Source organism: Brassica napus, chromosome A9 (genome assembly GCF_020379485.1).
Source record: "Brassica napus cultivar Da-Ae chromosome A9, Da-Ae, whole genome shotgun sequence".
Taxonomy (NCBI): domain Eukaryota; kingdom Viridiplantae; phylum Streptophyta; class Magnoliopsida; order Brassicales; family Brassicaceae; genus Brassica; species Brassica napus.
This window is the reverse complement of record NC_063442.1, coordinates 15,805,712-15,831,966: the sequence shown is the minus strand read 5'-3', so window position 1 is coordinate 15,831,966 and position 26,255 is coordinate 15,805,712. Positions and strand designations below refer to the sequence as shown.

At 33.1% G+C, this 26,255-nt stretch overlaps 2 protein-coding genes and 2 pseudogenes across 2 annotated transcripts; 2 read left to right on the top strand and 2 right to left on the bottom strand.

Annotated features, from left to right (window-relative positions):
• Positions 1–1,327: 1,327 nt before the first annotated feature.
• LOC125578084 lies at positions 1,328–2,645 on the bottom strand (annotated as a pseudogene).
• Positions 2,153–14,944, top strand: LOC106393991 (annotated as a pseudogene).
• Positions 14,945–15,153: 209 nt separating this feature from the next.
• Positions 15,154–16,782, top strand: LOC106395685 (aspartic proteinase nepenthesin-1-like). Its single transcript, XM_013836072.3, has one exon. The coding sequence runs from the start codon at positions 15,365–15,367 to the stop codon at positions 16,730–16,732; it is 1,368 nt and encodes a 455-aa protein (XP_013691526.2). The 5' UTR covers positions 15,154–15,364; the 3' UTR covers positions 16,733–16,782.
• A 3,363-nt stretch (positions 16,783–20,145) lies between these two features.
• On the bottom strand, positions 20,146–20,993 carry LOC106395771 (SKP1-like protein 18). Its single transcript, XM_013836134.3, has one exon. It carries the CDS (start codon positions 20,704–20,706, stop codon positions 20,227–20,229), a length of 480 nt encoding a protein of 159 aa, XP_013691588.1. The 5' UTR covers positions 20,707–20,993; the 3' UTR covers positions 20,146–20,226.
• Positions 20,994–26,255: the final 5,262 nt, after the last annotated feature.

Here is a 26,255-nt window from a genome sequence, read left to right as displayed (position 1 = left end):
TTGTTTTCTCAACTATTTTTAAAATATAGACTTTAGTTATATATTAATAATTTGGTTGTGGTTTCTCATGAATTTGGTATTAAGTTTCTTTAACTTGAGTTTGTGACAAAAAAAAGAATAGAAAACTATTCTTATGTGTCACATTATTTATTAAAAAACTTGTTTATTTTGGTTTGATGAAATGTAAAAAGCAATATTTTAATATTTTATATACATTTTTATGAAAAAAATTCTATAATTAGGTATTTTGGGTTATATTATGGGACACTTTCATCTTTACCATTTTTATAGGACCACTTTTTATCTCTACCACGACTAAATGAACATTTTCAAAAATACATTCTTCATTAAGTGGCAAAAGACTTTTATACTTTTGTTATTTATATATATAATAAATTATTATTTAAATAAATAAGTAAAAAATAATAAAAATAAAAAATAAATAAAAAATTATTTTTTATGTTTTCGAAATATACTATTTCAAATTCGAATTTTTTATAAATATTTTTTTTGAATTTAATTTTTTCAAAATTTTTTAATTTTTTCAAAATTTCTTTTTAAAAATTGAAAATTATATTTAAAACTATTTTTTTAAATTATATTTTTAAGTGTTTATTTATATATTTATTAGAATCTTAAATTTCACATTCCAAAAACTCTACTCCACTTCTCAAGTCTAAACCCTAAGCCTATATTAGTTAACCCTAAGGGTATAAATATTTGTTACGTTTCATTAAAAATTAAATTAAAAGTGGTTAGTGTAAACATAAGAAATGTTAATATAAATGTAGTATTTGTGGGAATTTTCCTTAAATTGTCTATTTCCATTTATTTTTATTCTTTTACTTAATATATTTTGCTTTTTTAACTGTTTTTAATCAAATCTCAGCTGATTATGTATCGATTATTAGTTGTGTTTCGATCATTTTGTTTTTTACTATTTTTTAAAGGTTTCTTTTGGTGACTAAAAATTTAAAGTAGTTTTTCCGTTGCCTGAGTTTGATTATTCCAAATAGATTTCTCTTGTTTTCGTTCTTCTGTAAACTTTTTTTTATTACTTGTTCAAATTCTGTGTTTGGTAACAAAAATATATAAGATTCATTTTCTATATTAAAAGGTTGTTAGAGTGGGATTTGGTGAATTGTGAATATCAAAATTGTAAACAAATTTATTTTAATTAATTTTCTATCTATCTTCATAATTATTTACAGTGGATTATATTATGAGTTTTTATTTAAATATTATTTATTTATAGGAAGATTGAACTTACAAAGTTTGATCCAATTGAAAGAAAAATATTGATTAAAATTATTCATAGGATTTGAATGTGTTTTAATAGATTTTTTCAAAATGATAAAAGATGAAAAAGGTAGAAATTTCATGAACTGAAAAAATAATGGTGATGCTTCAATTTTTTAAAAAGTTCTCCTTAAGGATCCGTCTTCACGTTCTTCCTCAGAGTTTTCTTAACTCTCTCCAATCCAGAACTCACTGGTCAAAACGCAGCCATTGTGTATATCATCTCTTTCATCTGTGTAATCGCCCCTGCATCTGGCTCGACATTATCTGACAAAGAAGTCGAATGTTGGTAGCTGATGTTTGAAGAACCAATTCTTTCGTTCTCTGTTTTTGGTGACTTCGATTAATTCTCATTGTATGTGAGCTTGAAACTTCCTTTTTCAAAATCATCTTGAGGCTTGGTAGTGTTCTGTTTCTCTTCAACGACTTGGGCTTTGTTGTTGTCTTTGTCGTGAGCTATCTGTTATCAGACTCTGCAGATGAGACTTCACCAATTCTCCAAAGAGTCGGACAATCTGAGAAAAGCATAGAAATTCCTTCCTCGTCTTCCGTCGAGGAGTTGTTTCTGTTCATCGTCGCTAATAACAAAAAAAATCGAGCGATGATGGGTCAATCAAAGTAGCTCTGTTTACAACATGATGAATCTCACCAATGACTCGAAGATCAGACATGAAAAAGCTGCTCAGATTCGTGTTAGTGAGTTGTTGAGAAGAACTGAGTTCTTGCGCCATAAGATCATTTCCTCCCCACGTTAAATCTGATCCTTAATGCTGCATGATTTTGCTCTCTCGGGTCATTCCATAGATCCTTCCATTGGATCAAATACAGCCCTGAGAAAAAAAAACAATGTGAGAAAAAGAGCAAGTTTTGCAAGGAGAAATGATCATCTCATGGAACTTCCAGCCATCTAGATTCATGCTCATCTGTCCACACAACCCAAAATTTCAGGATCAAAGTTTTTCTCAAGATTAATCTGACTTGCATACATATATCTAACGTAAAAATTGGTTTAAGTGTAAGAATTAAAAATAAAATAAAAGCTTAAAACAATTCTTCCCGAAACAATGACCAAAAGCTTTCATGTTAAATCTAATCACCAAGTGCACGAATGATATAAGATCTTACCATCAAGCCTTATGTTTGCATAAACGGATATAAGATCTTACCATCAGATTCTATAAAAATACATCTCAGCACTGTTACCATTACGGATATTTTCTCAGCAAATTCAGAAAATCCAAAAGATCTTAACATAAGACTAATAATGATAAACAAAAAAAAACACATACCTTCCCATCAATCAACAGCATATCAGACACCCATTCGCGCACGACTTTTCTTATCATTCCGGGCCTCTCAAACACTTCTAAATATATACATCATAAGCGAGTATCGTTGGCTGAATTTCCTCACTGTAAACGTTTCTCAACAGATGCAATGGGAAGGGATAGGGGAACGGTATCGAGTTGGAAGAGAAGAGCTTGACGGCTGTTTTCGTCAAACATAGTAGTAGAGTAAATGCTTCCATTAATGGAGTAAATTTCTGGAAAGGCAAGCCGTTACACACTCATTGCTGAGAGATCGTGATATCGAGAGAGGCACGGCTTCTATCCAGAGCAGAAACGTATTGGAAAATAAAATCAAATCCTAGTTAACAATAGGCCTTGTTTAAAAGTAGTAGAAAAGCCCAATAAAAATCTCTAAACCGAAGACGTTATAGAGATGGAGTCTCAGATTCTGGAAGAGGATGGAGCAGGAGAGACCCCGATGGCGAAACATAGAAACGCTAAAAAAACAAATTAAGTTTTCTAGATGAAGAGAAGAGCCCAGAGCCCAGGAACACATTAAACTATTCAGAGAGAAAGATAATGGCCCACGAAACAAAAACAAATGGACAAAACAAAATTAAACCCACAAAACAACATAATTTAAGAAACGTAAATGAAATCAAACGAACAAAAGCTTTGTAAAATAGGGACACGTGGCGAAATTTAGACATAGGAGTGCTGAGGTGGAGGCCTGAGGAGCCTTTCCATGCAACTTTATTAATATAGGTAACACGCTCTATCTTCTTAAATTAGCGTATTTGTTAAGTCAAGATTTGTGATTTTGACATTTGCTCAAATTAGATAAATACAAAAAGTCTTTATTACCAAAGTTTCAGTTTCTTTTTTTTTTATGGTAAGGTTATAAGTGAATGTGAATCTGACTGTCTTTACATCTTCTCATACTCTTTTTTTTCTTTGTTTCCTATCTAGCAGATGAAGAAGGGTGAAAGGGAGAAGAGATTAGATTTGATATATACTTTCGTTTTCCCAATTCTTACGGTTTTTTGATGGATCTGTATCATTCCAGAAGGAGATTATCTATTTCCAAAGCCATTGATAAACATCCTGAAGAACAAATTGGCGTCCAAGAAAAGAGATACAGGTTGTTTGGAGCAATGAGGATCACTGAGATCTTTAGCTTATTTCATGGTGATTTTCCCTGGCTTTGCAGAAGCATCAAGAATCATGCAAATAAAACCAGAACCAAATGTGACATCCACAGATGATTCAACCTTGCAGAGTGATCATAATCCAAAAGGTGTACCAAAAAAAAAAAAGAAGAGATTATAAATTGGGGAATTGCACTGTATGACGTCCAATAACCGCATAATTCACTCGATGGCTAATTTCCCTAACTCACCGATATATGACTCACCTTTTATAAAATATTGTCATTTTGCCCTCCTTATTAACCGGGAGTAACGGGCAAAAAATAAAAATTAACTAAAAAAAATAACTGTTCACGCAACTGTCGTGGCGCATCGTTAACCCACATAATCATTTTTTACTTTACCATACCTTTCTCTGTAAACTAAGCACTATTCTTCTCTTTCATCACCACCGCAAATTCACGCCGTGTTTTGCCAAACTTTAAACTGCTCGTCACCGCGATTTTACTTCACGAACCGACGAATCGGAACACGGAAGGCATTCTACAGTTCTTCTTCCGGCAAGAAAGCATCCGGTACTCTCGTGAGTTCGAATTTACTTTTCTATTTTCTTGAAATTTCCAGTTACTCCGACCGGAATTGAGTCTTGTTGTCCGTTTCTTTGTTCTTTTCAACTATACGAGAGCTTTAATTGTCTATTTCTTTTCTGTACTGTATCGATTTACTGGTCTTTGCACGTGGTAGTAAATTGCAGATAGAAACAAAAATCGAGTCCGTGCCTTTGTTTGGAATGTTGTAACTGTGATTTCTGCGTGGTCGCTTTCAGTTATCTGTTTATTTGGTTTTCAACCGTCATTATCTGAACACGAAAATAGGATTTTGAATATTAAAGTGGTTTCATTGTTCAATCCGGGACTTAGGATATTTCATAAATCTGACCATACTAGACCATTTCTGTTTTTCAATTGTAATATAGTATGTGAATAACATAGTGATGCCGTGTGCTATTCCATTTACTTTGAATCTCTTTTTTATGTGTGGTATTGTTTTCATTCTATACAGTTTGTTATTGCCATCTCGGTAGGGATAGATATTCAGTATCAGATAGCAACGGAAATCAATACTAGAATGAGGATTATGAAACCCATTTCACTGTCTATCGTTTTCATTTTTTGGGTTTTTTGTTTGGATCCGTAATTATCTGTACAATATATGACTATATGACTATCTTGAATTGTAATTGATTTTTGTTAGGTTTGCAGAATCTTCTACTTCATATTTGTGCACATACTAGACCATCTCCGTCACTGGAATCGCATTCTATATGTATATGGAATAGTATTGCAAGTAGCTACTCTATTTCATGTCTCTGTCACTCTTACGGGTTGCATTGTTTTCATGCTAGGCAGTGCCAAAATGGACGAATTAGGTCTTCCTCTGAGAATGTTTGAAGCGGGCTCGGAACCATCAGGGCGGAAACGGGTTAATAACTACTTCAACCTACGGTGGATTGACATCATAAAGAGTGCACTAGAGGAAGAAGACTTGGAAATGTTGAATCAGTCGCAGTTCCAGAGAGTTTTGCAGATGGGTTCGCATACTTTTTCAGTAATGTTCCTCCATTACTGCCTCTCACGCCAGTTGGTCACTGCAAAAGATTATGAACTTTGGTGGATCTTCGTTGGGAAGCCGATACGCTATGCCATACAAGACTTTGCTATGGTCACCGGACTGAACTGTGGCGATGGGGTTGGGTTAACTGGAGAACCCCCCGAGAAAGGTATCGGGCGAGGGAAGGCGTCCAGTAAAGGGAAATCATCTATGTCAATATGGGATGATTTATTTCGTGGAGAGGAGAAGCCCACACCGGGATGGATCATGGAGCGGCTTGTGAGGGGTAAAAAATACAAGGATCGGTTAACCCGTTTGCGGCTTTCGTTGTTGGTATTGGTGGAAGGAATTCTGTGTCCAACTTGTGGGACAACAAAAATCAGACCCAAAATAGTGAGCATGCTTGGTGATCTTGACGCTTTCCTGAAGTATCCATGGGGCAGGGAGTCATTTTTACTGACGGTTAGAAGTACAAAAGCAAGATCTGCAGTTAATTATGTGAAGGATACAATGGCCATTCAAGGATTTACCCATGCTATGGTATTGGTTACTGTGACTGCATGTCCTTCTATCATTATTAAGACTGGCGGTGCGGATCCTCTAGCAGATTCCAGCTTGTTCAGCGAAGAGATTATCAGGAGAGTTGTTGATAGAAAGGTGGTAGTCAACATTGTCTCGGCCAAGACGGTTGATCAACTGGGACAGGTTAGTCAATGTATTTGTCTATTTCATATATATGTCATTCCATATGTCAATTGAAACCATACTATTTCCCTTTCATGGACCTACACTTGACTTTATTTGACCACACTACTTACTTACTATTTCCTGACTTTCTCTATCCTGTATTTGTGTTGCAGGCATATGTACGGTCTTTGATTAGCACATATGAAGTGGGGGAGGATCTTTATCGTGGGTTGGGAGATAAGGAAGATACGAGTGTTGATACCATTGGTTCTTTGATTGACGATGATTACCCATTTGAGCATAACACTTGGTCAGGTGGTGTGAAAGCGGATGATGTTAAACTGAAGAAGGGTCATGCACAAACTTCGGAGTCAAGTGATGAAAATGTTCCAGAACTGGTTGAAAAGGATAATGCTCATCATGGTGGCGCAGAGAGTGGTGGTTACCCTGGAGATCCGAGAGGGCAATCATCAGCTAACCCCTCGGGTGTCCCGCATGGTGGTGAGAGTTTCCATTTTGATGTCGAAACATTACTTAGGCGTGCAGCTGACGTATACGAGGATAAGGTAATTGCAATGTTTGAGGGCTATATTCTGAGTTTGAAGGGCCATTTTAATTCTGAAGTGGGAGGCCTTCGAACCGACTTACAAGCAGCTATATCCGCGATTGCCCATTTGGAAACTAAGGTCACAGGGGAGTTTGATAAGATCAATCAGTTACTGAAGTCCGGGCTTAGAGGTGCGGATATGGGAGCAACGTATGGGTTCAGTCCTGGGAGACATTCGTCACCATTCCCAGGTCAGAATGATGATTTTAACTATACAGAGGTTAATCCCGATCGACCCACTACACATACTGGTGCTCCCGAGGTAAATCTCAATACAATGAAATTATTCTTCTATAGTATGTCATTCCATAATCTCACCAGACTATTCCATATCATATTACTTGTTTGTATTATTCTCCAGTCAACACCACGAGATGGAGAAGATGTTGCTGCAACAGGGACCGCCTCGATTGGTTTGGGACAGAATCTGGATGAAGGAGAAAGGGGTGGAGGACTATCTCCGGGTAAACAGACCGACTCAACTGATGGAGCCTTTGATTGATCTGGCTCTCACTGAAGAGGAGGTTCGTGTTGCAGCGGAGAACTATGCGATCTCTACCCTGGGTATGTTTAAGGTGGTCCCCCCTAATCCTGCAGTTTAGTCGTTTTCAGAACTGTACTACTTTATGTTCATTCGTGTTTGATGTAATCCACATTGTGTTGCTGAATTTCCTTTCTCCTACCTCTTTATGTTTTATTCTGTGATACTTTGTTTCTTCAGAATAACAAACGATGATTTCTTATGTTTAACTTATGATGTCCTCAGTCCCAGGTTTCTTTATTCCATGCAATTAAAATAGTATATTTTTCAGCAGTTAGTGTTTACCGTTTAGAGTACTGATTGTACAACATGTGTAACGAAGGTTATGCTAAGTCAGTCTATCTTGAGTCATACCCAAGTTTATGTTCATCTACAAAATCCTATGTAAATTCTACACATTTCATCTATATTCCATACTATTTGACCAATCTTCCGATACTATCTATTCCATATATGACGGTTGGTAAATTCACATTGCAAGGAGTAATGGTACTGTCTATAGGATTAAGGGGTCGGGGAGGGTTTGGGTTTAGTTTTCAAAAAGGGTGGGGGTGTTGGTGTTTACGTTTTGTATCATACAAGTGGGTATTGTATTGGGTTTAGGGTTTAGGGTTTAGGGGGGGTGGGGTGGGGGGTTTGGGTTTAGTTTTCCCTACGGGTTGGTTTGTTGTGTTTAGGTTTTCTTTTTATTGTTAGTGAGTGCAAAGGTATTGGGTTTAGTGTTGAGGATGTGTTCTTTGGTTTGTTGGGGTTGGATTGTTGGGTTTATGTGTCTTTTTAGGGGGTGTTTTGCAAATTTTTTTTTAACTGTATAGAGTTCCTTTTGTAATGGTTATTGGTTTGTATGTGAATTTCAGCTTCACCATATTAACTTTAATATAGTATAGTCTTAGAACAAATGGTATAGTACGTTGAATCTTTTGGGTTACTTCTAAGATATTTATGTTGTTTATGGTTATTGGGGGGGGGGGGGGGGAGGTTTGGGTTTAGTTTTCTATAAGCGTGTGGATGTTATGTTTAGTATTTCGATTGTTAACGAATTAAAAGACTAATTATAGTATAGTACTGGTAATAAATAGTATAGAATAAACAATCTAAACACGAAATGCTTGTAAGATATGTGGACATAGTACAGAACTGCATTATTAATATTACACAAAAAAGAAGGTCTACCGGTGTTCCGTACAACAAGCACAACATGTCTAAAAGGGGGCATTGTATTGGGTTTAGGGTTTATGGGGGTGGGGTGGGGGTTTGGGTTTAGTTTTCCCTACGGGTTGGTTTGCTGTGCTTAGGTGAAAATGTTAACGTGTGTAAAGGTATTGGGTTTAGTGTTGATGAAGGGTTGTTTGGGGTGTTGGGGTTGGATGTTGGATTTATGTGTCTATTCCATGTATGACGATTTATAATATCACGTTAGAAGGGGTAATGGTAATGTGTATAGGGTTACGGGCGGGGGGGAGGGGGGGGGGGGAGGGGGTTTGGGTTTAGTTTTCAATAAGGGTGGGGGTGTTGATGTTTAGGTTTTTGTATTATTAAAAGGTGTTATTGTATTGGATTTAGAATTTAGTTTTTCGTAAGAGTGGAGATGTTGTGTTTAGGATTTCTATTGTTAACGGTTTAAAGGTATTAGTAATAGTATAGTACTAATCATAAATGGTATAGAAACAACAACCTAAACGCTAAAGGCTTATAAGGTGTGAGCAAATAGTGGAAAACGACATTATTAATATTAGACAAAAGAGAAGGTCTGGAGTGTTCCGTACAACAACCACAAGAGTTGTGATTTAAAGGGGTTTACATAACATAATATGTACATACCAAATAGATAGATATATCACTGTAAAGCATATACCATTCTATTTGGTTAAAACACTGTTTTCGCCCCTTTCCACTTCCTGTACATGTCCGGTCTTTAGACGACACTGGCTACTGCATAATCACCTAGTTCCCAAAAGATTTCATCGAACTGCCTTCTCCATAGTTATAGCTTATCATATTGGGTTGCGGCAGGATGCCCTGTTGTGTCCCAAACGGCCACAACGTTTGCATTTCCTGTTTGACGAGCTTCCTCCTTTCTACATACCAAATTTAAACAGATATCATTCTTGCCTAAATGTAGAATATATAACGTTCCATATTAATAGGTATTACGATAATATTTACATATTGTATTTTATATTTAGTCCATTTGAACAATTACCTACTCGGCCTGACTATTCCATAAGTTGATCTAACTATTCCGTTCATTGATTACAAATTTCATAAATGGTAGAGTAGATTACCTTGTACTCCCCACGTGATAGGATGCTGACTTTCCTAGGACGTCCAGGTGGGCGGCGTACTGCCGGTGGAAGTAATGGAGCTCTAGTTCCAGATCCGAGTTCTAATCCACCAACAGATGGGACCGGATATATTTTTCCAATGAAGCCTTGGCACCATGTTGGTACACGGTAAGCCGGTGCCACCAGCGCATCAGATGGAAATCCAACCCTGGTTGAACAAGCAAGCGCATGCATACAGGGTATCCCTATTAGTTGATACTCACCACATGTGCAAGTACCGGGATCCAATAAAACTGTGAAGCACTCCCCGGTGGGGTCCTGCACTTGGTATTCAAGATCGGCTATATCACGTACAGCCATAGCGGTGGAGAGATCAAAGTTTTCCTCCACGAGTTTCCTGACATTTGGGGTGATAGTTCCTTGCTTCCGGGTTGATTTCGCTCGACGCAATGCGAACCAAGACATAACTGTTGTACGTATGTACTCAAACATGGTAATGAGGAGATATTCACGTGCTTCCTTAAACACCCCATTCCAGGATTCAGCTATGTTTGAATCCATGATGTTGAACCTATTCCCCCTGAAATAAACCCTAGACCACTGGTCGAACCCTGTTAACAACATTAATAAGTAGTGGGCAGTTTTATATTTAGTACTTTATTGTATTAGATAGAATAGAAATAAAGCAATATAGTATAGTATCGTCGGATATTATATAATATCAGATATAATCGTTACCTATATCAACCACGTAAGCCGCGCAATTTGGGCTGATTTTCTTAATTTCAATAAACTTCTTATTAAATTCAGTCACGGTGAAAGCTCTTGCAGCAGCGGACATAAGGTTGGCGAGTCTGCTACTCTTGTATTTTGCCATCACATTTCTCCACAAATGGACAACACATATGACATGCTGAGCATGGTTGTATACATGTACAAGTACAAATATATTATATAGTCAGTGAATGTTACATATAGTATAGTTGGAAAAAATGGAATGTGCTAACTTTAATGTTCAATGAAGATTGTCCAGATATTTACCTTCCTCAGTCCAGTGGCGATACTTGCATGGCGATCAGAGATAAAAACCAAGCCCGGGGTATCCAGAACAAAAGTTTGTAGCCTCTGGAAAAACCATTCCCAAGCATCGTCGTTTTCGCTATTAACAACAGCAAACGCAAGGGGAAATATTTGGAAATTCCCATCTTGTGCTGAGGCTGAAAGTAGACACCCACCATACTTTCCTTTAAGCGACGTCCCATCAACAACAATAACTTTCCGCATAGACGAATACCCTGCCACCGATGCTCCATAAGCAACAAAACAGTATTGAAACCGTGTTCCACCTTCTTCTTCATCCGTACTTTCCAGGTAGCATACGGTTCCTACATTAGAAGACTGAAGGAGTGCCAAATATGAAGGTATCAGTGCATAACTTCCAACCATTGTCCCCATTGCGTGCTCCATCGCCATCTCTCTAGCTCTCCAAGCTTTCCAGTATGAAACGTTGACATGAAATTCATCTAGCAATATTTTCCTTATTGCGGCGGCAGTGGGGTCCTTCTTAATACCAACAAAACGAGATTGCAATATCTGGCCAATCACGACATTCGTTGCAAGTTTGTGGTAGTTTCTACGGTCGTCAACGGTGCAAGAGTGAACTAGGTTAGCTTGTCTGACTTGGAAGTTCCCACTTGCATCTAACAAGACCGCATACACGCGCCATGGGCATGCATCACCAACGCATTGTGCAAGTAGTATGGAAGGGCTTGAACGAGTGGTCTTGAAATGGAACTTTCGGTTTATAGCATGTATTGCAAGTTTGATTTTACAGTCGGCTTTGGATTTGAAAACACGACCCACATAAAAGTCATCTCCCTCGTATTGGATGTCGGCCAGAGCCGTGTCAACCCCTACAAAGTCAATGAAACATTCAGCTGCATGTCAATTGTTTTATATAGTATGGAATTAGTTTCTACTATACGAATATAGTATAGAAAGCAGCATGAGAAATCCATTCTATTAAATTTCATTCCTTATCATGTCGCTTTACATTTGTATTTACTTAGAAGTTTTTTTTTACCTGTTCCCTCCCGATTGTTGAATACAGGTGGAGCATCCCTTCCAAAAAAAGCTGGCGTATACGGGTTGTTTAGCATCTCGTGGAGTGCTTCATCGAATTTACCCCAGTGTAGACCATCGTCTACTGGTAATTCTTCAGAATCAACTGAACCAGAGTTTGAATCTCCAACTCCACCGTCAGTGTCTGGAATGCCAGCATTTCCAAATAATAGACGTCTCCGGACCGGCCTAGACCCTTCTCTGGTTTCACCAACAACTGGGGGAACAACAGGAACGACCATGTCATCATCTGAGTCAGACTGAATCTGTTTCCTCTTCCACAGGACGTTTGTTTTTTCCCTATCATTCGGGCATGTCTGACGACTGGTAGCGCGGGTGGGATCACCTCTTTCTGTGATTACTATTCTACCTGGAGAAAGTGGAATAGTAGGGAGTCGTTCTTCAGATCGCACCGCCTTTGAAACGGAATAGTCTGGAACTTAATGTGGAATCGCCTTTGTTTTCGGCTGAGTGAGTGGAATGGTCAGTGGGGTTTTGGATAGTGCAAAGGTATGCCAGTCTTCTTCATCGATTCCATCTCCAACATCCTCGGCCATAGGCACCTTCTGTTCTGTCTCGCGCCCCTTAGTAAGTAGCTTCCCTCCATGTGATTGGCGGTAGATAGAGACATATAGAGGAACTTCTTCAATAGATCTCCTCATGTTTAGAAACACACCGACTTTTGTGTCCTCGGTTATGTACTGAGGCATTTCGAGCTCTCCATCTCCAAAGCTCACCCATTCGGGATACTGATATGAAAGCTTCAGCGTAGCATCTGTCGATGATAGTTGATAGCGTTCTCTCACCGAAGTCAATAACTCTGTCATTGTCATCCCGGAGAAAATTCGAATGAAATGTTCTACTTTGGCCCTTATGTCAGGTTCAAATATCCACCGTTGATCGCTATCACGGACCCACGTCCCATGTACAAGCAAGACTTTATCCTGCCCTGTCATCTGTAGGTTGGAGGAAAAAAATTACTATCTCAGATCTACATCAAATGGTCCATTCCATATTGAGACAATCATACATATTAAATACTATAATGATCAACAACTACAAATACAGATAAATACAAGGATTAGTTGGTTGTTACTGATGATTACCTGTTCGAATCTGCTGAGCATTAACTCGTTCTCTGCTTTCACCTTCGTCAATGTCTTTTTCTTACTTAACAACGAGATGGACAGACTGTCAAAATATATGGAATACTAGATATTTTCTGAGGGTGGTCTATTCTCATCCACATATTTATTGAACTCAGTAAATAGCATGCGGTTATTTTCATGAGGACGTGGCTTCTACTCTCTCCTTAAGATCTGCACAGCGCATGGTGAATATCATCCATTCCTCCTTCCCGCAACGTCATCTCTTTCTCTATCACATCGTCATCTATTTAATTTGCAAAACGTCATTTATCTCTCTTTCACCGAAGACTTGTAAGCGTGGAGGGTAGAACCGGATGAGGTGAGAGACAATTGTTACCCATTTAATTATGTCAAAATCATGTTCATATACTTAATTTCTCTCCCAGACTTAGCTATTTCGCCAATTAGCCCTTATAAATATGTTTAAAACGTTTTGCCTTTGTGATGGTTTTATAAAATTTTCTTGAATGTTTTTCCATAAGATTCTCTGCTTGGAGGACTACTTGTGTCTGGTTTCAACAAAGATTCTTGCATGAGTAGATTACCAATCTCAACCTTCACCGTATAAACTTTCTTTGTATCTCCTTTCAAAGCTTAGAGCTTATGAAGAGCTTCACAAACGATGTGGACCAGGAACCAGACCATATACCAACGCTGAAAGACTGCTTAAACCGAAACAAATCGGTGATTTAGACTCAGAAGGATGCAAGTATGTTGTGTTGATGGAGTTTAGTGGATTAGGCAACAGGATTATAAGTATTGCCTCAGCGTTTCTGTGTGCAATGTTGACAGATAGAGTCTTGGTCGTTGAAGGAGGAGAGCAGTTCGATGATCTATTATTCTGTGAACCGTTCCTAGACACCACTTGGTTGTTACCAAAAGACTTCACATTAGCTAATCAGTTTAGTGGCTTTGCTCAAAACTCAGCTCATTTCCATGGAGATATGCTGAAGAGGAAACTGATCAGCGTGTCTTGTCTCATCTTTACATCCATCTAGCTCATGACTACAACGACCATGACAAAATGTTCTTCTGTGAAGAAGATCAGAGTTTACTAAAGAGTGTGCCGTGGTTGATCACTTGGGTCGTTACCTTTTCCATCCTTCAAACAATGTGTGGGGACTAATCACAAGGTACTTACTATAAAGCTTACTTAGCCAAAGCTGATGAGAGGATAGGTCTTCAGATAAGAGTCTTTGATGAGAAAACAGGTGTATCTCCACAAGTCACAAAGCAGATCATTTCTTGCGTTCAAAGCCAAGAAGTGTTACCAAAACTGATCAAACCAGGAGAAGAACAAAAGCAGCCATCAGAAGAGGTTAAACTCAAAGCTGTGTTGATCACTTCTTTAACAACAGGATACTTGAGATCTTGAAAACAATGTACTGGGAGAATCCAACGGTAACTAGAGATGTGATTGGAATACATCAGCCAAGTCACGAAGGACATCAAAGCTAATGCATAACAGGAAAACTTGGGGCAATGTACTTATTGAGCTTGACTTATAAGTTGGTTATTAGTGCTTGGTCTACGTTTGGGTTATGTATAAGCAAGAGAATCAAACCGATATGATGAATCCTCCTTGTGGTAGAGCTATGTCACCAGGTCCTTGTTTCCATGCTCCTCCTTACTATATATGATTGCAAAACAAATAAGCGATCTGACACGGGTGACGTCGTTAAGCATGTGAGATACTGTGAGGATATAAGCTGGGGAATGGGGACTTAAGCTTGTTGACAACTCATAACTTGAAGACAAAACAGTGTAAAGTTTTTTTTTTTTAAGACAGTGGATGATCATGTTTGGACTAATTCCCAAGATGTTGATGTTCTTTTATGAGTGGTTTCTTTAGACATAGAATGAGCATGTTTAAGTGGGTCTAGTTAACACTAGGTCCATGTAGTAAATTGATTGTTTTTATCAACATATTTAGAAAAGTTAATTACAATTTAATTAAAAATTAAAAATTTAGATTCAGATTATCAGAATCTTAATCTACAGTATCAGTTTACCAATATTTAGACAAATTCAATCTTTTTTTTTTGAACAACAGACAAATTCAATCTCAATATAGTTTTGAGCCCATTTATAGTTGCAACTAGATTGTTATTTTATGGAAATATCATGATGTGCAATAATTTATTTTATCATTTTCATGCAAATATATACCATTTACGTTGAGTCAAATGAAATGAGCATTCAACCAATTCCACAATAAAAGTAAACAAAAATCAAAGAAATTATTCCATTGCAATTTTGATGAAGAAATGGATGATATAAATTTATTCCATTTTTTTTCATCTAATTCCTTCATCTTATTAGTCATTCATCTAGTTAACAATGGCCCCATATATAATTGCTTATGTTTTTATCAATAGATTTAGGTGAGAAAAAAATAGTTTCAAAGTTTTCTCAGTTAACGAGAGGAAGAATAGGCCTTGCTTGTTTGAATGGATCTCTCAAACAGCATCTCCTCAGTTTAAGTAGGAAAAAGTTACAATGTCTATTTTCCTACACGCCGAACTTTACTCTCTAACTCTTTCTCTTGTGTCCGAAAACTTCTTTATATAAACAGTAACTAACACTCTTTAATCCTCACATCAATCCAATCACACACACACACAAACCATGACTTCTTCTTCCTCCTTGTTACTCCCTTTCTTTCTTATCATCTTCTCATGTTTCATCGCTCTTTCATCATCAAGAAAATCATTAACAAACCATCCTCCTCCAAGATCCGGTTTACGATTAAGTCTACAACATGTGGATTCCGGTAAAAACCTCACAAAGATCCAAAAGATCCAAAGAGGTATTAACCGTGGATTCCACAGGCTAAACAGGTTAGGAGCTGCAGCTGTTTTGGCTGAATCATCAGGTCCTGATGATACTAACAACATTAAAGCACCTACTCATGGCGGAAGCGGTGAGTTTCTTATGGATTTAGCTATAGGAAACCCTCCGGTTAAATACTCGGCTGTATTAGATACTGGAAGTGACCTTATATGGACTCAATGCAAGCCTTGCACGGATTGTTACGACCAACCAACTCCTATTTTCGACCCGAAAAAGTCTTCTTCTTACTCAAAAATTGGATGCTCTTCTGGTCTTTGTGAAGCCTTGCCTCGGTCTAGTTGCAACCAAGAGAGAGGAGCTTGTGAGTATTTGTATACCTATGGAGATTACTCGTCCACAAGAGGGGTCTTGTCCATGGAAACGTTCACTTTCGGTGGCGAAAACTCGGTTTCGGGAATAGGGTTTGGGTGTGGTGATGAGAACCAAGGAGACGGGTTTTCACAAGGGTCGGGTCTTGTAGGTCTTGGTCGTGGACCTCTCTCGCTTATAACTCAGCTCAAGGAGACTAAGTTCTCTTATTGTTTAACCACCATTGATGATACCGAAGCGTCTAGCTCGCTGTTCATTGGATCTCTAGCCTCGGAGATCGTCAAGAAAAGCGGTGGAAGGTCAGAAGGGGAACTCATCAAAACCACGTCCTTGCTACGAAACCCTAGACAGCCCTCGTTCTATTACCTTGACCTACAAGGCATCACCGTTGGATCAAAACGTCTTTCTATGGAAAAGTCTATGTTCGAACTAGCTGAAGATGGAACTGGAGGCATGATCATAGACTCTGGCACGACCATCACGTATCTAGAGGAGGTTGTGTTTAATACCTTGAAGAGGGAGTTTACTTCTCGGATGAGTTTACCAGTAGATGAATCAGGATCCACAGGACTTGACTTGTGTTATACGTTACCTAATGAGGCGAAGAACTTAGCTGTTCCTAAGCTTGTTTTTCATTTTAAGGGTGCGGATTTGGAGCTTCCCGGAGAGAATTACATGGTGGAGGATCCGAGTACGGGCGTTTTGTGTTTGGCTATGGGGAAATCTAATGGGATGTCTATTTTTGGAAACTTTCAGCAACAGAATTTTAATGTTGTTCATGATCTTGAGAAGGATAAGGTCTCATTTATTCCCGCTGAATGTGGAAAATTGTAGATTTTAACTGTTTGCTTCTCTTATTATTAATAAACTTTCATGCTTTGTGAGTTGTTACAATGTCAAGTTCTTCAATATTTTTTACACCAGTAGAGATATCTCCGAGGAAATAGAAAATGAAAATTAATAAAATAGATCAAGTTTCAAAGAAAAATTAAAGAAGTTTTTAAATAGTTGAAAACATGAAAAAATAGAAGAAATATTTGTAAATCATTTTAATTTCCTTATTGTTAAATAACTAATTGAAAACCTATGGCTAAAACTGAGTTATATTATTTGTTTTCATATGTCCATGTGAAACCATAATCATCAATACTATTAAAAGACAAGAAGTATAAAAAAATCTACCTATAAAAGTTATTTGGACCCTTTCATTTAATTCATTATTTTGTGGTCTTACCTTAAATTTATACTAACAATATGTTACCATATATTTCTCCAACAATAATTTAGTCAATTCTTTTATTTATTTAAATCTCACTACTAAATCCTAATCATTACTATTACTATATTTATCATTTTGATTTTTAATCGTAAAAGCATTGAAACTAATGTTTTATATTATCACTTTTATCATATAATATATGATTTAAAGCAAGATAAATTACAAGACATATATGTGTACATTCTAACTTCTTCTTTCGTTTATAATAAAATAATCATATCATATATAAACTTTCCCACTAAAATCTCATATCATATACTAAACTTTCAACCGTTTATAGTTTAATAATATTTTCATATTTAAAAATGATTTTTCTGAATATTCATGTTACCTTCACAAAATGAAGAAATTCATTGGTTCTATTAAAGCTAACCTGACTTCACGATATCAATATTGATTATTCAAGATTTTGAAAATTATTTATTTAGATATTATACTTTTATATATTTTTCACTTAAAACGAATCAATACTATTAAAAAGGAAAGAGTTTAAAAAAATCTAATATAAAAAACTTGTTGGAGTTATGTATAACTATTTATTATTTTTCTGATAATAGATTAATCATTCTAAACATACAATATTTTAAATATTTTTAACAGATCTTAATATTATTTCTTATGATACCTTTACTCAGAAAAATATTTCATCAACCATGTTTTTGTACAATAACATTAAAAATTTATATCAAAAGGTTGTTGAACCTGATATGGACGTAATGGGTCCACATCTGTTCGGGTATTTAAGATTCTAAAAGAATTTTAAATATAAAAAATCTGAAAAATATCTGAAACACGAAAAGTATTTGAAACTCCAAACAAATACCAAAAAAATTCAAATACCTAAAATTTTAAAATCTTATTCAAAATCTGACACGATGAACTGAAAAATACCCAAAATTTTATCCAAACACCCAATTTTTTTTTTAATTTGAAAAATTTACCTGAAATCAAAACTCTAATCGTAAACCAAAAACTTAAAAACAATATACATAATACCGGAAACATATTCGGAATATCCAAATATACCTAATAAACACATATTTATGTTCGGGTCTAGGGTAGAACCCGGACTCAAACAAAGACCTGCGGGTCAAAAAAAATCCAATATGTTACCTTCTCTGGACCTGAACTAAACCTATAATTTTGGGTCGGTTTGGTTTGTTTTTTTGATCCGGATATAATTCTCATGTCAAAAAGAAACTTACGTAAAAATGTACATATAAAATCTCAAATAAACTAATTTGTAGATTATATAGCTGTTAAAAATTATGTTTTTCGATATAATAAAACTTTGTATTATAATATAATCCAACAATCCCGCGCTTTCCAAGCGCGGGTCAAAATCTAGTAAATAGTTAAATACTATGTTTTCAGATTGATCTGCAAAAATCTCTAAATATGGTGATGAATGGTTAAGTTTTAATTTGATTTTTTTTACTTTATTTTAAATTAATAATCTTAACCAATGATGATGTAGTTTTATTTTAAAAGTTAAAGCTAACAATATTTTTACAGCATTTATTTTCCAATCAACTTTTAATGATTTAATAAATCCTAAATAAAAACTACAGCATCTACAACCTTATTTTTTATTCGTTCACTTTTTAAAAAAATCAAAAAAAACATAGCTACAACAACAAAAACTACAAATGAAATCCTACCACAAAACTTATACATCTATAGCCTAACCAATTACCCCCTAGTGTTATTGTAAAATAATGTTTGTTTTGCATATAAAGATCTAAATCTGTTCTTTTGAACCGTAGATTTTAGAAAAAAAAATTTTTGCTAACTAGATTTTAAAATCTTATTTAAAATGTATATTACAAGTTACTTAAAAGAGTGGACTTTTTACAAATATGACTCAAAACGTAAAGTCAAACACAAAACTAACCCATGTTTTTTCTTGAACTTTGACTTGACTCTTTCACCCTCAAAGTTCGGATTATTCACGAAATCTCATCACTTTTTTTTTTAAATGCATATTTTACTCTATCACCCACATCTTCTAAGTATTCACAATATTATCATTGTTATCAATACACCAACCACCATGAATAACTAATTTGAACCTTTTACTGCACCTAAAAATCAATTTACACTTTCTCAATTCTTATGAACTAAAAACAACATATCTTTACTTTCTCTCTATATTCATCCAAAAAACCCCAAGAATTTGATTCTAACATTTTTATGGTTCATAGAGCCATTGAAGGATACGATTCTCGGTGGGTTACTTTCGTTTGAGCTTCTATGTGCTTGGAGAAGACTTCTGTGTAAGAAATGTTTAATGGATTTGAAAATCCATTAATGGGGGTTTTAAATGGGGTTATTGGTTGTTGTATTTTAATGGATTTGAAAATTCGAACTAAGTGTTATCGGTTCTATGATTTTCAAATCTATATTAAAATCATGTGTTATTGGTTTAATGATTCATAAATTCTATATCAAATCAAGTGTTATTCAATCGTAAGATTTACTGATAAATTTGATTTTAAAATGTATTTGAATGGATTTTTTTTGTTAAAAATACAAAAAATTCAAATCCAAGAGAAAACCTAAAAATATCTAAATTTTACTTGAATTTTTAAATCAATCAAAATATATAAACCAGTAACACTAAGAGAAACCCTAAATAGAAACATTGGCCCAAACAAAACAAAACAAAAAAAAAGCGGCGGCGACGTCTATATTGAACATAAACATGAAGATCTCAAGTCATTTTTTGGTCGTGAAATATATCAAGATTCGTAAGAGTTCTTACCGGTCCAAGTAAAGAATGATGATCAACATAACCATGAAACTAGACGGAAGTAAAACTCATCCTCGCTGGCTAACGATCTCAAACTCAAAGGCATTCATGATCAACATGATAACCATGAAACTAAACGGAACAAAAACTCTTAAAACTAAATAAACGAATAACTCAATAATGCATACTTGGAGAAAACTATTAAAAACCATTCACGAATTTTAAAGAAAAGAGACAAACCAAGTCTCAAAAAAACAAAAACAAATAACACCAAAATTCAGAAAACTAGAAAAAAAATTAGCGCTCAAAAGCCCAAATGTTCTCCTTGCGAACTTCTTCCTCTTCTGCAGGAGTGTAATCATTCTGGATTTTAAAAATAGAGCGAACCTCCTCTGGTTCCATGTCTTTGATGGTATCTGCAACCTTCTGGCAACCAATGTCGAGAAGGCCTTTGACGTTGAGATAGTTAGCTGCGAGGATGAGTGAAAAGAGCGTCTCCATCTCCACAGCAATAAAATTTTTGTCGAACTCTTCGAGTTCCTTCTTAGCCTCCTCCGAGTTTCCTTCGATGTTACCAACTTCAACGTGTTTCTTGCAATACTCGATCACTTTGCCGAGGATATTACTGTTGACGGTTTTGATCGGGATACTGCTACCAGAGCAGCCGTCTTCGAGCATGTGCGCTACGATCTCGAACTCACGCGCAACCGCTTCACTCACCTCGAAAGGCTCCTCATCGGAGCTTATCAATGTAAATTTCTTGTTTGACTCAGACATTGTTTGTTTTGATTAGTTAGGTTAAAAGCGGCGAAGAGTTCTAGGGTTTTGTTTTGTAGAATGGACTTGAGGATGAGACTTGGTGAGGGAATCAGTCTCTTATTTATAATGTTGAGAGGGTCGGTGAGTTATGGAATATAGAAAATATTATTTTCCTAAAACAATATGGAAAAGGAGAATTAAATATGGAAAATTAATGGGGTTTTAAATTTACTCCATAACTTTCGGGATTAACCATTAGATATGATAAATGGAGATTTTGAAATATCTTCTTTTTTTTTATTTGGGATCAATGTATCAATAACGGTCCAGAGATTCTATATTTCGTAGAAGACTCTAGAGACTTTGTGATATACTCAGTCAAGATAACAATCTATATACTATATAAAAGTTGAGGCCATTGAAAGCATCCACATAAGATGTTAAACGGCCAATCGTATTACGACAAATCATTATTTTAGTTTGCTATTTTTTAAAAATGTCAATGTTACCTAAAATAGTTTATTTTAAAATAAAATATAAATCAATAACAAACAAGGTAATTTTACAAAAATATAAATACTATATTAAGTTAACATAATGTTTAATATTTTTTGAAAATTAAAAAATAAATAACAAAAAGAATAATTATGGACAATTCTCCTAAATAGACTATTTTCAAGTTTTGATCACAAAAATAGACCACAAGGAGGAAAATGAGAAAAATGTTCCATTTAATATGTAAAATGACACTAATACAGTAGATATAAAAAAAACAAAAAAAAAATAAAAAAATAAAATAAAAAAAATAAAAAAATAAACCTCAATCTCAAATATCCACCCCTTAACTCTAAACACTAAGGTTTAGATTAGTTAACCTTAGGGGTATAAATATATATATTTACCTCTTTAATCAAATATTTTGGTCATTTTCCTCTTTGTGATCTATTTTTGTGATCAGAACTTTTTTAGTGCTATCCTAGGGTATTTCTCAATAATTACTACGTTTGCTATTTTCGAAAATGTCAATATTACCTAAAATATAAATCAAAAACAAACAAGGTAAATTTACAAAAATATAAATATTATATTAAGTTAACATAATGTTTAATATCTTTCGAAAATTAAAAAATAAATAACAAAAAGAATAATTAATTTAAAAATACAAGACTTTCAAACAAGTATAATTATATAAATCTAAATTTAAACTCATGATTTTCAAAGTTTAGGTTATATATTATTGAAAATATTCAAAATAACATATAATATATATAAGTTCATATTATAAATTATGAGAATGTTCACATATTATTTTAAAACATCAAAAATATACCAAATCATTTTTAAATTTGGTATTTAAAAAAAAATGTTAATATTACGAAACTTTTTTATTTCAAAATAAAATATAAATAATTATCAAATAAGTTAAGCTTACAAAATTAAAAATATCATGTACAAATCTATACTATATAAAATAAAATTTCAAAAATTAACATAAATATAAGAAACAAATATAATAGTTAATTTAAAAATGCAATACTTTCAAAAAATTATAACTATATAAATCTAAAACACATGATTTACAAAATTTAGGTTATATACTACTGAAAATATTCCAACAAAAATATGTACTATATGTAATTTGATGCAATAAATCATTGAGAAGCCACATATTGTTTTAAAGCACCAAAATATGTCAAATTACTATTTTAATTATTATTCTAAAAATTTCAAAAAAAATGTTTATTTCAAAATAAAAAGGAAACTACTATTCAATTTAGTGAAAAGACAAAATTATAAAAGGAATCAATTTGATATATAAAGTAAACCTTTGAAAGACCAACATAAAATTAACTAACAAAAAAATCTTAAAGACGACTACAAGAATTTAAATTAATAAAAACAATATGAATCTAAAGCACTTTTCATTAAATATGAATCTAACAAAATATGATTTCAAAATGGAAGCTATTTCTTTCAAAAAAAAATCATTAATAAATTTAGTAAACAAAATTTCCAAATAACTAAAACAATCAGTTTATTATAAAAAATAAATGCTTGGAAGATCAACATAAAATTAAGTAACAAAAATAATCTTAAAAATATAAGGATTTCAAATAATAAAGACAATGTAAATCTAAATCACTTTTTCATTACATATGAATCTAAATAACATATGATTTCAAAATTGAGGATATATATTATTTAAATGTTCACATAGAATTTTAAAATATCATTATAATAATATAAAAATCAGCATCTTAATTTGATAAAGTAAATAAAAAATTAAACAACAAATTACCAAAAATAAAATATTCAAAAAGATATAGAGTTTAAAAAAATATATTTATAAATAATCACGTATATAAAAATAAACAAAAATCAGCACAAAACTATAAAAAGATAAATTAAAATTTGTAAAAATTATCTTTAAAGTTAGATTGATATTTATAGCACGAGAACTCATTTTGGAAAAATATTTATAATTATTTTTTAAATCCAAAAATAATGTAATATTTTATTATAAGAACTAGGTAAGGAACCCGTAAGATATCGCACGGGAACTCATTTTGAAAAAATTATGCCACATTTTATATAAAATGAAAGGATACATATTCATAAATTTTGACAACACTTTTTTAAAAATGTCACTTAAGATGAAAAAGTGCAAATTTTCACATTTATTTGGAGAAAATATACACTTTTGACAATTTATTTTTAACAAAAGCAACATCTAAAATGGAAAGACACATCCTTATACATTTGACAACTTCTTTTAGACCAACGCAATTTTTAAAATGAAAAAAATATATTGTTAAGATTAATAGATATATACTTATATATTTTGATAAAAAAATTTAACTAATGTCATTTTTAGGATGAAAAGATACAGCATGATGAAATTCACAACTTTGACATTTATTTAGAAAAATTATACATTTTTAGACGCTTTTAGAAAATAAACGAAAAGATTATAGAGATGTGATTAGTAGACTACAATAAATTTTTGACAGTTTAGTTTTTCGACAAATAATCTGTTAAATAAAAAAAAGTATTTAATAACAAAATGAAGGTTACAAAAGAGAAGTTAAGTTTGTAACCGTCTCTTTGACTTGCAACTCCTCATTGGTATTTTTTTAAACATGCACACCTCTTAGATCAATATATTAACATTTGTTTTTTTTTTATCAAATATACTTATTAACATTTGTTTACTTAACAAGCTCTATTTATTTTCTTCTCTCCGGTACATAGATTCGACATCATGACATCTGAGCACTTGGTGCATTTGTGTGGTACACAATAACTCTTCATCTTTACAACACATATTCTTACTATCTTAATATATATATCTCAAAAATCATTTTTTGTAACTGATCTTAAGAATCATTTTAATAATGCCATTTTTGTTATAACTGTAAACACCAACTTTTTTAACGTTTATAAACTTTTTAAAGTTGAAGAAATGAAATTTTTTAACGATTATAGATATGAAAATTTGTTGTATTAGAAAATAATAAAAACACCATTCTTAATTGTCACTAGATCTCGTGCGGGTTTTATTTTATATACTAAATTATTTTAGTTTATAAAACAAAATTTATCAATAAATTAATATAGTTTAGTATTATGTATTATCTAACTCTATTATACATGTGTTTATGTGATTTATGATATTATTATTATAAAAATTCAAATTTTGTATTCTTGTAACATATTTTGTTTTGAAATTATAATTATGTAACAGTATTATTTTACATATTTTTTTATTTCTAAATTTGAAATATATATAAAATTTAAATTAAATTGGACCTACTGTTAAAAACTAAATCAAATTGGTAATAGATAAAAAAAATTGGGATACTGTTAAAAACATCAAATTTTTAACACTATAATATATTGTGCCTGTAAAATATTACGGTGCAATTAGTTAGTTTGTAATTCAGATTTGGTGTATAAAATTTGTTTTATAAACGTAATATACATATGGTGATTAATTAAACCCATTTGGTATAGTGTTCGTCGTTAGTCTAAGGGGTTAGTCGAAATTTGATTAATATTGCATGTTCAAAATAATAACAATAGGATAATGTATTGGTCTACGGACTGGTTTGATAATGGTTTACATCCTGGCTATCTATAAATTGATTTTATATTTAATAAAAATTAAAAATTGGTCATGTTTACCATTCCGGTTTTGTAGGGGTTATAGTTATATTAGTTGTGTTATATTATTAAGCCATGTTATTAGTTATAAATGAATGATGATTGATTTCTAATGATGGTCTATTTTAAAAAAAAAAAATCACACATGAATCAAAGTTGTGACTTCTGTTTTAATATATAAGATTCGGAATGAAACACGAGTTTGTTATAAATTTGTTCACCGATTTTTTTTACTGTAAATCTATGTATTAAGGAAATTATTTTCAATATGAATTTCATTAACTGTAATGAATTTGTAACTTTCCAATAAATTAATAATATGATTGATAAATACCAATTGATTTGGTGTGTCCCAAATTGATGCTTTTTAATTGTATCTTGCCACTCTTCATCTCCTTCTAATAAATCGTTTGCCACACATGCATTTCTGAACAATAATTGATTAGCATTTGAAGATTAAATATTTTGACCATTGTCAAGTCGAGTTACATGAAATATTTTCGTAGGATAAGACAAATAAATTTACCTTTTCTATTAAGCAAATATACAAAATATATAAACAAAGTTTCCAAGTTTTATATGTGTTTCTCCAAAAACATTTTATGATCCTTTGGAGTAAGAGAATCTTTCTCCTTTATATATATATTTTTTCTTCGATCTGATATTTTTTTGTTGTTTGATTTTTTCATTGTTCACAACTACTATATATATAGAGAGACCAAAGATTGTGATGGTTAACCATCAAATATTGCAATGGTTAATCGAATTACAATAGCTGAACACCAAAACTTACAATGGTTAATCATGAAAGATGTAATAGTTCCATTAAACAATTGTAAATGCTCATCCAAACAATTGTACTGGTTCATTTAAATGCTTACACCGATTCACTTAAATTTCCAATAGAACATTATACATATGAAAATAAAAAAATATAATTTTAAAAACAACAATTATAAGTGAAATGATAAAAATATTTAGACTTAAGAAGACATAAGATAAAGATGCAATATTTCAAGTTAAAAGTGATAATAAACAAAACAACATAATATATGGTTAGGAAACACACAAAAAATAATAAATAGAATTAAAATAAATAAATTAAAAAACAGAATTTAAAAATAGAACCAGTTATAAACGAAAAGGTACATTAAACGGTTATAAACGAAAATGTATCTATACAGTCATGCGTAAAATTAAAATGAAAAAAGCACGTCCCTGTGAATTAATTAGAATTACTATTATTAATATATTATTTACTATTAAAAATTCTAATAACCAATATAAAAAACGTAATAAATACAAATATTGTAAAGCTTATACAAAAAAAAAATATTTATATGATTTATGTATATAATTATTTAAATATACGTAAATATATGCATATAACAGATCAAATCAGA

Bases quoted from the DNA above. Each gene is read 5' to 3' on its own strand.
- LOC106395685 (XM_013836072.3), top strand. From the start codon at position 15,365: ATGACTTCTTCTTCCTCCTTGTTACTCCCTTTCTTTCTTATCATCTTC.
- LOC106395771 (XM_013836134.3), bottom strand. From the start codon at position 20,706: ATGTCTGAGTCAAACAAGAAATTTACATTGATAAGCTCCGATGAGGAG.